The 14,258-nt window shown below is 41.9% G+C and overlaps 1 protein-coding gene across 1 annotated transcript in view; it reads left to right on the top strand.

The window, feature by feature from the left end:
• Positions 1-14,258, top strand: part of COPG2 (COPI coat complex subunit gamma 2) — a 114,727-nt gene that overhangs the window by 54,859 nt on the left and 45,610 nt on the right. Inside the window, exons 12-20 of the mRNA XM_019452759.2 lie at positions 1,694-1,882; positions 6,272-6,367; positions 6,685-6,928; positions 9,343-9,418; positions 10,245-10,348; positions 10,855-10,980; positions 12,221-12,283; positions 12,726-12,865; positions 13,772-13,943. Coding sequence (XP_019308304.2) covers positions 1,694-1,882; positions 6,272-6,367; positions 6,685-6,928; positions 9,343-9,418; positions 10,245-10,348; positions 10,855-10,980; positions 12,221-12,283; positions 12,726-12,865; positions 13,772-13,943 — 1,210 coding nt within the window. The remainder of the gene's footprint in view (positions 1-1,693; positions 1,883-6,271; positions 6,368-6,684; positions 6,929-9,342; positions 9,419-10,244; positions 10,349-10,854; positions 10,981-12,220; positions 12,284-12,725; positions 12,866-13,771; positions 13,944-14,258) is intronic.

The following is a 14,258-nucleotide window of genomic DNA, read 5'->3' as shown; positions in this document are numbered from 1 at the left end:
AGATCTATTTTGCCTTATATTTTTTTCACATTAAATGTTTAATATCCAGTGTATATTTTATATTTAGAGCATATCTTAATTTGGACTAGCCACATTTCAAATGCTTATTAGTCACATTTGGCTATTGGCTACCATATTGGACAGCATAGTTCCACAGGATATAACTTAGAAACACAGAATAAGTAACCATAAATGAAAGTTTAAGGTAGTAGAGGACTTGTCATCAGGTAGTGTGTGATCAGTTATGAATTAATTGTATGAACAACTGGAGGAGAGAGAAGCCGCGGAAGAAACTTGGTAGGACGGCCATGGAAGAACCCTGTAGAGAATAACAATTAAAGATTTTTTTTTTTAAGTTTTTATTTGAGAGAGAGCGAGAGAGCATAAGCAGAGGAGGGGCAGAGAGAGAGAGGGAGAGAGAGAATCCCAAGCAGGCTCCACACTGTCAGCGCAGAGCCCGACGCGGGGCTCGAACCCATGAAACCACGAGATCGTGACCTGAACTGAAACTGAGAGGCGGACGCTTAACCGACAGAGACACCCAGGTGTCCCAATAGAGGATAACAATTAGAGTTATATTTTAAGAGTTGACATAGGTCCCCATTCTTTCATCTGTAATATTAGGGCCAGATGTGTCTCAGAATTCAGTATTGTGTGAGTTTTAGGAAGGTGATATGGTTCTATCTCTTACATACTCACCCCACTGAACCTCGAGCAATACCCTGCCATGAGACACATAAATATTTCTGTGGTATATATATGACTGTCCTCTTAAATTATTATTTAACTAGTTTTACATTAGTTTGGGTCAGATTTTCCTGTTAAAATGAATTTCGATGCCAATGCTTTGCTGAGTTCTCAAATTTTTTAAATTGTGGGTAATGGATTCTATACCAGTATTGAGATAGTCGGAGGGGTGAACAATTTTGACAGAAGCAAAGAAGCCAGATGATAGACATGTTGTGATGAGCATGAACAAACCAATTTGGCTGGAGTTTGCTTAAAGACAGAAATGTTTTCTGAGTGATAAGCCATTAACACTCTTTGAGGAGTGTTTACCACACTGGGTGCTATTCTCTGAGATCCTTACATCTAGTAGAATAGACATCCACGTACACATGTACTAGAAAGAAAAACAGGCCAAGTGTAATAAAACACAGACTACGATATTGTTATAAAGGTTATAGAAACCTAGGAAGAGAAAATGCTGTTATACACTATGACTCTGGCATAGTTAATCATTTAAAAAATGCTATTTCATACCATATTAATTGGAAATGTTCTTCTTGAAACAATTACTTTGGACCTATATTGTCCCATTTAGATTAAAAAAAAAAAAATTTTTTTAATGTTTATTTATTTTTGAGAGAGACAGAGACAGAATGTGAGTGGGTTAGGGGCAGAGAGAGCGGGAGACACAGAATCGGAAGCAGGCTCCAGGCTCTGAGCTGTCAGCACAAGAGCCCGACACGGGGCTCGAACTCACGAGCTGTGAGATCGTGACCTGAGCCGAAGTCGGACGCTCAACCAACTGAGCCACCCAGGCGCCCCCCCGCCTCCCCGCCCCGCATTTAGATTTTTAAAAGTCACTTACCTTAATTAAAATTTCTATTTTTTTCTTTCATTGTTTTTTAAAGTTCCGGTCTTCAGCAATAGCAGTTTGCTTAATTTATTTTTCTTGCCCTTCCACAAGGTGGCAATGAAGCACCCCTCTGCTGTTACTGCCTGCAATCTGGACTTAGAAAACTTGATCACAGACTCAAACAGAAGCATTGCTACCCTGGCCATTACTACACTCCTCAAAACAGGGAGTGAGAGCAGTGTGGACAGGCTCATGAAACAGATATCTTCTTTTGTGTCTGAAATCTCAGATGAGTTCAAGGTAAAAGTTTAAATATGATTGTTTTCTCCCAGTCTCTGGCTTGCCTATTTCTTTTCTTAACAGTGTCTTATTATTATTATTTTTTTAATGCTTATTTATTTTGGAGACAGAGAGAGACAGCGCATGAGCGGGGGAGGGGCAGAGAGAGAGAGACACACACAGAATCCGAAGCAGGCTCCAGGCTCTGAGCTGTCAGCACAGAGCCCGATGCGAGGCTTGAACTCACAAACCGTGAGATCATGACCTGAGCCGATGGACGCTTAACCGACTCATCCATCCAGGCGCCCCTTCACAGTGTCTCTGGATGAGCAAAAGTGTTAAATTTTTCTGAAGTCTAATTTATTCATCTTTTTCTTTTACTGTTATTGTTTTGTCTACTTCCAAGCCTCAAAGATACTTTCTTGTGTTTTAAATGTTTCATGGTTTCAGCTTTTACATTTTGGCCTCTGATCCGATTTGAATTAATATTTATGTATTGCATGTGATAAGTTCAGGTTTTTTCCATACTAATATCTAGTCATTCCAACATAATTTGTTGAAAAGAATTCTCTTTCCCCATTGGAATGCTTTGACATCTTTGTCTGAAAAGCAGATAGTCATATAATTGTAGGTATATATCTGGGCTCCTTAGAATATTCTGTTGATCTCTTTGTCAATCCTGTGTCATTACCAAACTGTATTGATTAATGTAGCTTTATGGTACCTCTTTAAGTGTCAAGTAGTATGTTCTTTCAATTTGCCCTTGTTTAATATTATAGGTCCTTGACATTTCCATATAAAACTTAGAGCTGGCTTATAATTTGTATAAAACAAAGTCAGTTAGGATTATGATTGGGGTTATGTTGAATCTATAAATAAATATGGGGAGAACTGACATCATAACCATATTCTTCCAGTTCATGAATATGGTATACCTTTGCCTTTATATAGGTCTTCTTTAATGTCTCTGAGTAATGTTTATTACCAATTACTCTATCGGTCTTGCTCATCTTTTGCTAAATTATAAATATTTTATGCTTTTTTTCTATTAAAATTTCTGTTTTATTGTTTGCTAGTAGTATATAAAAATACTTCTTTTTCTCATAACTTGGTATCCTTTCTGATACTGAAACCTTATTGGTTCCAGTAGTTGTTATGCATTCCTTAGGGTTGTCTATATAAATAATCATGTTATTTGTGAACAGAGACCGTTTTACTTCTTCATTTCCAATCTAAAAGCCTTCCCTTTCTTTTTCTTCTTGCCTAATTAAAATGACTAGGACTGCCACTACAGTGTTGAATAGAACTGGTGAGAATGTGTCAGAGATGATCAAAAGAACAATAAAATAAATTTCAGTTAAAAGAATTAAAGTAGAAAGATGTTATTATTTCTTTCTTAATTCTCAGCCAAGAAGTATAACTGGCTCTATTTACTCCCTTCTAGTATATATCTAGACTTTTAAAAAAAACAAACGTAGCCTGTATATTCAGGTGGACATTTTGAATCCTGGGGAACCTTGGGAGATTATGAAGGTCATTTTGTAGTATAGCTTACTGAATGAGCCTCCTGTGCTTAGACATTTAGGTTTCAGTCTTTTGCAATTACAAGTAACTGCAGCGGATAACCTTGTGCATATGTTTTCTCAAAATGTTGGAGGTGCATCTCAGGGTCAGTTCCTAGAAGGTCACATGCTAGGTTGAAGGGTAAATCGACATGCAGTTTTGTACAGAATGCTAAATGGCACCAGCAATGTAATAGAGTGCCAGTTTCCCCATAGTCTCCCCAGTAGAGTGGCTTGTATTTTGAAGTTTTGCCAACCTGATGGGTGAGAGAATGTATCTCAATGTAGTTTTAATGAGTTTCTCTTCTTATGAAGGAAGGTAAACATCTTTTTACATTTTTGAAGATCATTTAATAATTCTTTTTGAATATTGTTTGCTCATCTCTTTTCTCCATCTTCTTCTATAGGAAGTTTGGTCTTTTATTTCCTCAGTTATTTCAGGTTTTTTATATAGTGGGGATATTAGCTCTTTATTTGTGAAATGTGATATTTTCTCCCCGTTTGTCATTTGTCTTTTGACTTTTCTTCTGATGTCTTTCATATTTTATTTATGCGAAAGTTCGTTCTCTTTATGTGGTCAGATTTGTCCATCTTGTTGCATTTGACTTTTGGGGAATAGTTAGAAAGCCTTCCCCTTCAGATTATAGACTCCGATTGGGTGAATAAGGATTCACCTATGATTTCTTCTAGTGTATATATAGTTTCATGTTTTACATTTAAATCTCTGATCCATTGGATTTTATTATTACATACGGTATGAGAAATGGATCTAATCTTATCCTTTTTCAATGATTATCTCATTGCTCTCCCTGCCTCCAAATTTTATTTATTTATTTATTTATTTATTTATTTATTTATTTATTTAAAAAAAATTTTTTTTAACGTTTATTTATTTTTGAGACAGAGAGAGACAGAGCATGAACGGGGGAGGGTCACAGAGAGAGGGAGACACAGAATCTGAAACAGGCTCCAGGCTCTGAGCTGTCGGCACAGAGCCCGACGCGGGGCTCGAACTCACGGACCGCGAGATCGTGACCTGAGCCGAAGTCGGACGCTTAACCGACCGAGCCACCCAGACGCCCCCCTCCAAATTTTATTTAAAAGACGGGTCTTTGCCCCAGTGGTTTGAGACACCACCTTTATCATATACGAAGTTTCCATATGTACGTGGGTCTATTTTTGGGCTTTCTGTTCTGTTTTGTTGTTCATTTAGTCATACATCAGTACCACACACTATTTTAAATATACGAGCTTTATAGGAAGTATTAATACCCCCTCTTTGGTTTTTTTTCTCTAGCTATTCTTACGTGTTTATTTTTCCTTGTGAATTTTAGTACTAACTTGTCTAGCGTCATGAAAAATCTCATTGACATTTTTATTGGGATCACATTGACTTTGTACGTTAACGTAGGGGAAAACAGATGTCATCTTGATGTTGTTGAGACATCCTATCCGAGAACAAGGGATATCTTTTAATTTGTTCAAGCGTACTGTTGTGCCTTAATATTTTATAGTATGTTTATGTTAGTTTTGAATGTTCTTAAAATGCTTTTCTGATATTGTCTGTTGTTGCTATTATACATGTTTGTATCCATTAGATCTCATTAGTTATGCATGTACATGTTCCCTTTGTATAGTTCAAGATCTCTTCCAGCCTTAGAGATAATAGCTTCTCCCTCTAAAAGTAAAGGACAGGGGAGCCTAGTTGGCTCAGTTGGTTAAGGGTCCAACTTCAGCTTAGGTCATGATCTCATGGTTCACGGGTTCAAGCCCTACGTCAGGCTCTGTGCTGACAGCTCAGAGCCTGTACCCTGCATCAGATTCTGTGTCTCCCTCTCTCTCTGCCCCTCTCCCACTCATGCTCTCTCTCACTCACTCTCTCTGTCTCAAAAATAAATAAACAGTAAAAAAATAATAAAACTGGGTTGCCTGGGTGGCTCATTCGGTTAAGCGTCTGACTTCGGCTCAGGTCATGATCTCACGGTTCGTGGGTTTGAGCCCCCTGCCCCCCATCGGGCTCTGTGCTAACAGCTCAGAGCCTGGAGTCTGCTTCAGATTCTGTGTCTCCCTCTCTGTCTGTTCCTCCCTGGCTCGCACTGTGTGTGTGTGTCTCTCTCTCAAAAATAAGTAAACATTTAAAAATGAAAAGTAGAAGGTAGGTTTCCACCTTTCCCTAGAAGATACACCTAGTGCTTTCTCTAGAGCAAAAAGCAGGCATGCTCACTGTCCAGTATAATAAAGATGTAAAATATTTGAGTTCCACACCTTAGGGTTCTTCCGTAATGGGAGCTACCGTAGCCCTTTTCGCATTGCCCTCTGGGAATTGGGGCCGAGGATACTGCCCCAGATGCTGATGCTCTAACTACTGCCATTGCTGTGAGTATTTAGCCGCCCATCTCTGATCCAGGAGTCTCGTGTTTTCTCTCCCAGCAATCCGTGAAATCGCAGACTAACGTGTTAGCTTGCAAGTAGGGTAAAATTTCACACCCTACTTATTTCTTGACACTGGTCTTTAAAGTTAAGTTGTGGTAACATTTTCCTAGAAACCATTTTGTGAACTAGTTCCTTAGTAACTCTTTCTTCTACGGAAATCGGTCTGTTTACGCTTTTTCTCTTCACTATTGACTTTAAAATTTTTCTGGGCTTATGTGCTTGGAGCAGGGGGATGGGGTCTCTTGAAAATTGTTGTTTATTTTCCTTTGAGCCCTCCTACCCGATCCTTCACGGAGAAGCCTTATTGCCATTTGAGGTAACTACAGCCCCTTCTTAGCTTGCAGCGAGTAAGAGGCAAAGTATGCCTCGTAGCTAAAGCTGTAAAGACGAACATCCTTTCTGTGTTTTTCTACAGGTGGTGGTTGTACAGGCCATCAGTGCTCTCTGCCAGAAATACCCTCGAAAGCACAGCGTCATGATGACTTTCCTCTCCAACATGCTCCGAGATGATGTAGGTAGACAAGACATATTCTCATCATAGAAAGTTGCTCTCTCAAATTCTTAACGATTCCCATGAGATCCCATCCGTCGTATTTAAAACAGCTTTATCCTCTCAGCATGCCTCCGAAATAGTGTGCTTAATTCTGGTTGCCGTCTTCTCATCACTAAACATGCTGTTGTTTTAGCACTGGGAGCACAGACACTTTTGTTTCTTTCAGAAGGGAAAGGAAATGAAATTTGAATATTATAAGCTTGAGCCTCGGAGTTAGAAGCATTTCGTCAAAAAGCGTCCTCCTCCGAATGAATGGCAGTTTTCTCTTTTGCCAGGGAGGCTTTGAATATAAGCGAGCCATTGTGGACTGCATAATCAGCATTGTGGAAGAGAACCCCGAGGGTAAAGAAGCCGGTCTAGCCCACCTTTGTGAATTCATTGAGGACTGTGAACACACTGTTCTGGCCACTAAGATTCTACACTTGTTGGGCAAAGAGGGCCCCAGAACGCCCGTCCCCTCCAAGTATATCCGCTTTATCTTTAATAGGGTCGTACTGGAGAACGAGGCTGTCAGAGCTGGTGAGTCATTGGAACGCTGATACCGACGGGACTCCTAATCCTCTGAAATGCTTATTAACTCAGGGGGGTGGTGATGAAATTGGAAAATGAAGTTGCAAGGTCTGAGTGAGGGTGGGGGCTTGGGACCTACTTGGGCCAGATAACGCAGCTCTTTGTTGGCGCTCGGTTTCCATCCGGATTTCTGCTGCTGGTTAGAGACAGATAACTCTTGACTTTCAGTATGATAGGAATGCTGTGATGGCATCAGGTGGTTTTTCTCAGACTTAGAGCCATTAGTATGAAGTGTGTGTGTGTGTGTGTGTGTGTGTGTGTGTGTGTATTTTTAAGTGACTTTTTCAAGAGATCTTAGGACATTTTTTTTGACTTCCTCCTCTCTAATCATTCCTTCCCCTGAGCATATGAACAGGTGAAAAGCTCTCCTATTAAAAATATAAACTGGGGCACCTGGGTGGCTCAGTCGGTTAAGCGTCCGACTTCAGCTCAGGTCATGATCTCGCGGTTCGTGAGTTTGAGCCCCTCGTCGGGCTCTGCGCTGACAGCTCAGAGCCTGGAGTCTGCTTCGGATTGTGTGTCTCCTTCTCTCTCTCTGTCCCTCTCCCGCTTGTTCTTGTTCTCGCTCCCTCAAAAACTGAATAAATATTCAAGAAGATTTATTAAAAAATATATATATAAACCTTCCTCTGATGCACTGTTTCTTACCAGGTATTGACTATACCTCCCCTGTCAGATAAACTTGAAGTAGCCGTTACTAACTGCCTCCGTGAATTTATTCCCCATTTTTTCTTCAGCTCACGATAAACTGGCTCTCTCCCTTAAAAGCCCTCCGAAGCTAATTTTTAAAGTTACCGATAAGCTAGTTGGAAAATCAAGTTCTTACCTTTGTTCACCTCCTTCGGCCTGAATGAGTGGCTGAACGCATCTCGAAACTCTCCGCTTGGTGTCCACGAGAGCCCGTGACTTCCGTCCCTCCCCAGTCTGATTTGTAAGGCTCCTCTTTCGTTCCTTAAAATGCTCATTTCCCTTGGGGGTCTGTCTTACCAACTTAAAAATACACCCTCAAAAAATACACACTTGAGAATACACACACTTCGTACTAATGGCTGTAACGCTGTCTTTTGTGGGGGTCGTTTTCCGAGCTCCACCGCTATGCCGCGGCATTGCGGCCCCGGGTCTCTTTCCTGAACTTGTATGCCCCTGTCTGAGGCACTTCAGGTGCAACCCAAATGGAAGTCCTCACCTTTACCATCCACTCAGCCGTCAAGACGGAAGCGGATTCTGCCGTTCTAGAAGCCCCATCGGCTCCCTGACAAAGTTCCGTCAACTCCGCCGCCTTAGCGTTTCTGCATTCTCTCTTTTCTGTTTCCCCAAGTGCTGGTGCAGGCCCTCCTCCATTTCAGATGCCCGCCTAGTCCGACTGCCTGGTAGTCTCACAGGCGTCCAGTCTGTTCTCCACACTCGGCTTCCAAAATGGCCTTGGCGCACAGAGTCTGCTTACGAACAGCCAGTTCGTAATGCGCCCTGTTACAAATACGCAGGTGTGCCCTGTATTCGATGTCCGGTCATAAGAAGCGTGAGGCTCAAGCGTACCTGTTCCGTCGTGTCACTGCCTCGCCCCGCCTTGGATTTGTTCTCTCTGCCTGTGGCGCTCCTTCCCCGCCCTTTCCCTCTGGCTAACTTGACTTGTCCCCTCAAGTTTTAGCGCAGGTGGCAAGCGTCCGTCCATCCTTGGGTCACTTCTCCAGCAGTTCTGATTTAGGCTCCTCTCTCTTCTCACGTAGCATCCTGGATGTAGTTCTGCCGTGGACTTTACCACGTTGTCATTGTCTCTTTACTTACCTGTCTTCTCCACTAGAGTCCAACTCCCTGAGATCAGGGACTGTGTCTTTTCTCTTTCTACCCCCGGCACCACTCCCGACAAAAGTTAGGTAAGCAATAAATCTTTTCCTGAATGGAGTGAATTTAATAGTAGAGTTGCTTTTTATGCTTGGGGTTGGTTGTTTGTGTTAGAGCTTAATTACGTCACTGTGGTATACAGGGGGCTGTGGTCAGAGTGGAGGAAGGCCTATATATATATATATACATACATATATATATATACACATATGTATATATATATATGTATGTATATATATATATACACACACACACACACACACACACACACACGATTCTTTTTTCTCAGTGCATAGAGAATTTTCCTATCCATAGCTGTCTTGGGCCTGCAGATTTCTAGTTAGGCTTAAATGGGTCAAAGAGATAAAATCAAGAAGTACACAAATTAAGAGAGTTTATTCCCACTGAACACGGGGAAGCTTCTTTTTTTGGTTTTTGGTTTTTGTTTTTTGAATAATTACTGCATACCCCTGAGACACCAATACAGTATTTATGTTGTTCTGTTTTATGCTTCATTGTAGCTGCTGTGAGTGCTTTGGCTAAATTTGGGGCTCAAAATGAGAATCTTCTCCCAAGCATCCTTGTCCTCTTACAAAGGTAAGTATGTCTTTTTTTTTTTTTTTTTTTAAGGACGCCATATGACTGAACAGACAATGCTTCCTTGTACCATATCAAATGTTCCGTGGAGCCCAAGAGTAGAACTGATGGAGTAAGTCAGGGGCGAATGGCATTTTTGTTATCTTTCTAGTAATTGTGTGTGCACACGTAGATTTCATTTTGACTTTCTCCCATGGAGTTTGAGGAAGTGACTTAAATATATGTGCCTCAATTTGCAGAGTAGGGGCCAACTTCAAAGTGATTCGCTATGGAGAGTTGAAAAATCAGCTTTTCGTGGTTTCCACGGTTCCCTATTTGATGAGGAAAAGATCTGCTTTAGCAAATACTCGGTGATTACATCTTATAATTGAAGCAGAAAAATTATAAGCTAAAGGCTGGCTGGCTGAAATAAAACAAATTGCCATTTGAGTAGTAACAGTGGCTGGATTCTGAATCCTTTTTAGTATCCTTAGAACGCGTAATAGTCCCATCTCTTAATGATGAGGAAGTCTAAGTCTTTACCAGGGTCATGTGGCTGCATATTCAAGACTAGACTCCAACCTGCTAGCTCATGTTTTTGTATTCTTCCTAATCATTTTAATGCCTGCTTACGTAGTGCTTCTGGTTCATAAGGACCCTATTTCTTTACCAGTTCAGGACAGTCTCCCAAATTTATGGAGATTGTAGGATCCACTGTTGGCTGTTGAGCTCTTTTCCAAAGGTAGTGTCGGACAGCCTGCTCTGTGTCGTTTGGGTATGGTGGGAAGGAAAGCTCTCGGAAAATCCGAGGGTGCTGTGACGTGCCTCTTCTGTGTCCCCTGGACAGGTGCATGATGGATACTGATGATGAGGTTCGGGACAGAGCTACTTTCTACCTGAATGTGCTACAGCAGAGGCAGATGTCACTGAATGCTACCTACATCTTCAACGGTCAGTGAGAGCCAGGAATGGAGACAAATACGTTTTTGGTCCCCAGATGGCATCTTGGAAGCATTATCTTGTGATCTGCATTAAGAGCCGACTTCACTAGGCACATGCTTGTCGTTTGTCTTTGCATGCGCTTCCGTTTCTAGGGGCACCAAAAGTATGTAAGGGCCCGGAGAGCACTGCTTGTTGCTGGTTCTCCTTGAACTTCCCCTGGATTGGCTCTACCTTTTCCCTCTATGTTAATGGTTGTTCCCACGTGGCTAAGTTGCTTTCTTTCCTGGAAGGGACTTCTGATTTGTTGGATATCTTGATGCTCTGCTCCCATGCTTCCTTGGGCAAAATTAGAAGGCAGTCTTATAAGACAGCTTCATTTTGAACCATTTAAGTTACGAAGTCTGTGGCTTCATCCTTCTCTTTCTTCAGAAAGCTTAGATAAATACTACACATCTGGGCCTGTCTGGATCCTAGGATGGGCAAGGAGTTAGAATGCTGAGATTTCTGTTTTGTAGGCCTCACTGTCTCTGTGCCGGGGATGGAGAAAGCCTTACACCAGTACACATTGGAGCCTTCAGAAAAGCCCTTTGACATGAAATCCATTCCTCTTGCTATGGCTCCTGTCTTTGAACAGAAAGCAGGTAACGGGAACACTTTGCTGTTCGTTTTCCTATGTGTGAGTGATTTTGCACCAGTGAAATACGCTGTTAGTATATTTTCACAAAGACTTCTTTGATTTGTTTAATCGTCACTCCTGAATCTTATGGAACTTAACATGGATTTTTTTTTTTTAATGTTTATTTATTTAGAGAGCAGGGAGGGGCAGAGAGAGAGGGAAACAGAGAATCCCAAGGAGGCTCTGCACTGTCAGCACAGAGTCCCGACGTGGGGTTTGAACCCACGAACTAACTGTGAGATCATGACCTGAGCCAAAATCAAGAATTGGAGGCCTAACCGACTGAGCCACCCAGGCGCCCCTGGGTGTGTTTTTTATTTATTATTATTATTTTTTTAATCTTTATTTTTGAGAGAGAGACAGAGGCGTGAGTGGGGGAGGGGCAGAGAGGGAGGAAGACAGAATCGGAAGCAGGCTCCAGGCTCTGAGCTGTCAGCACAGAGCCCGACACTGGGCCCGAACCCACGAACCGCGAGATCATGACCTGAGCCGAAGTCGGACGCCCAACCGACTGAGCCACCCAGGCGCCCCGGATGTATTTTTTTAATTAGGGTTTTTAAAAGTTTTTTCCTGGTTTTCTCCTAGAGTATGAAACATGACCCAGATTGAGTTTTTTCTTCTTTCGCTGCTAAGTGTTCCCGCGTGTGAAGTTCGTGGTCACTGCGTGTCTCAGGGCAGTGACTATGCTGCCAGCTGCCGTTTTTTATTTTCTGAGATTGGGAAATTCTTAATTTTGCTACTGGAGGCTTGTTGTGAAAGAATGTATGGCACAAGCTCATAAAAAATATTCCCAAAGAATATCTCACTTTAAAACTCAAAAAAGAAAAGAGTTTAGTGGCTCGAGGTGAGGAGGAGAGAGATCTTCTAACCTTCCACATTCTCAGTTTTTCTATTATGACACAACTCATCTTTCTGTCTCGGTCATGAGGTCTGTTGTGTAAATTGCGCCTTTTAGTAGTTTGGTTTTTTTGGGACATCCTGGTCCCTTTAAAGAAAATTCTGGAGTTTTAGGCCCACTGATTATTTCACAAACTACATTCACTAAATACATTTCAATATGAGCATCTCTCTGAAAAGGGGGACAGAGAACCGACTGGTATAATTTAGGGAATAGCTCCTTGTACATCCGCTAGAAGTTTCTGTCTACGTTTTTAGCTTGACAGTGGGCGGGAGGCTCATTTGACTGTTCACATCTGTCTTTGCAGAAATCACACTCGTGGCTACCAAGCCAGAGAAGCTGGCTCCTTCCAGGCAAGACATTTTCCAAGGTAGGATGATTTAATGGGTAGAAGTAATAGTCTCGCACCCCAGGCACAGTAAATATAATGAAGTCCGCTACTTTTATTCAAGTTGATTAATTCTCAGCCCTGGAAACCTTTGTGCGAATCATTTATCGTCATAAGTGGCGGCTACCGGGAATCCCTGGGACTTTTCAATTTCCAACTGCTAAGTCACTAACTGGGAGAGTTGTTCTTACTAGGTGTCTCGGTTAATGGGGAACTCAAATTTTACAATACTAGCAATTTATTTTTCTTTGTAGTAATTCAATAGATAAACTCTCATAAAAGATTACTTCACTAACGCTCGGGGACATTCTAGTAGAGCCTTCCAACTGTTAGTGAAGCAGTGGAAACGTAAAACATTTGAGGCACCCAGAGGCATGTCTTTTCCTCTGTGACTTTCTTCTCTTTTTTTTTTTTTCCTTGAAAGAACAATTGGCCGCCGTTCCCGAGTTTATGAACCTAGGACCCTTGTTCAAGTCTTCTGAGCCTGTTCAACTTACAGAAGCAGAGACAGAATATTTTGTTCGTTGTATCAAGCACATGTTTACCGATCACATCGTGTTCCAGGTGAGAGAAGGGCTATCCGTGGCTCCCGCCCTGGCTCCGTGTGCTTTAGAGAGGAGTATCGACTCCCCTTTGGTGTATGATTCTAGTTTATGATTATGATTTTACTGAGCAGTAACTTGGCCTCATTTCTGGGTTTTTTTTTCCTGACTCAGTACTGTAGAAATGCCTTCGTATGATGGTTAAACTTTATTTATTTATTATTATTTTTTTTTTAATTTTTTTATTTTTTATTTATTTTTTATTTTTTTCAATCTCAAAATCAATGATGGTTAAACTTTAAAAGGACGTAAAACCGAAATGTCTGAAGTAGCTGGCACAACATCAAGTATATAACCTATTAAAAAATAATCCTCGGGGCGCCTGGGTGGCTCGGTTGGTTGAGCGTCCGACTTCGGCTCAGGTCATGGTCTCACGGTCCGTGAGTTCAAGCCCCGCGTCGGGCTCTGTGCTGACAGCTCAGAGCCTGGAGCCTGTTTCAGATTCCGTGTCTCCCTCTCTCTCTGCCCCTCCCCTGTTCATGCTCTGTCTCTCTCTCTGTCTCAAAAATAAATAAACATTAAAAAAAATTAAAAAAAAAATAATCCTCATTTAACATCAGGGTAAATTAAGTGGCTTGTTCCAAGAACTTGGATTTCAGTTTGCCTCTTAGCTGTCAGCCTTCTACTGTCTTGTTCAGTAGACCTCAGTCTCAGGAAGAAGCAAAAAACTGATAAATAATGCAAACAAAAAGAACTCAAGGCTGTCGTGTTGCCTCGAGGGAAGTCTTAGGAGGGGACCTGCAGGACAGTGTAGAGAGGAAAGGGACAGTGGGTCCCAGAACAGAGCTGTGGATTATGGGTGGGAAGGAACAACTTGCTGGAAATCAGTTCTTCTCCACCATAGCTTTTCTGTGTGCTCACTTTTCAGTTTGAATGCACCAATACTCTCAATGACCAGCTGCTGGAGAAGGTGACAGTGCAGGTGGAACCATCAGATTCCTACGAAGTGCTGTGCTGCATCCCAGCCCCCAGCCTCCCTTATAACCAACCAGGAATATGTTACACTCTTGTCCGTTTGCCTGATGATGATTCGACAGCAGGTACCAACCCACAGGAGGGAGGAGATAAGGTTCAGAACGCAGGGCATCTTGAGCTCTTAAACGTCTGGGCAGATGTTTGGGGGTCAGGAATATGGTCCTCTTCCAGAATTACATGCAATGACAATGATGGTATATTTACATTGATAAAATTAGCTCCTGCAGAAACACCAATTTTATAACCAGGTCTCTAAGTAATACTCGCGGGACGTTTAAACTGAACGTATACGGCGGTAGCTCCGAAAGGAACCCGTGCTTTCTGTCGTAACAGTGTGACCACGAATGAGGGTTCGTGTACCTGGTGTCGCCTGTGAAAGA

The sequence above is a fragment of the Panthera pardus genome, unplaced genomic scaffold, assembly GCF_024362965.1.
Source record: "Panthera pardus isolate Hobbes unplaced genomic scaffold, ASM2436296v1 HiC_scaffold_8, whole genome shotgun sequence".
In the NCBI taxonomy this organism is placed as follows: domain Eukaryota; kingdom Metazoa; phylum Chordata; class Mammalia; order Carnivora; family Felidae; genus Panthera; species Panthera pardus.
Note: the sequence above shows the minus strand (reverse complement) of the source record. Positions and strands in the feature narration are given on the sequence as shown.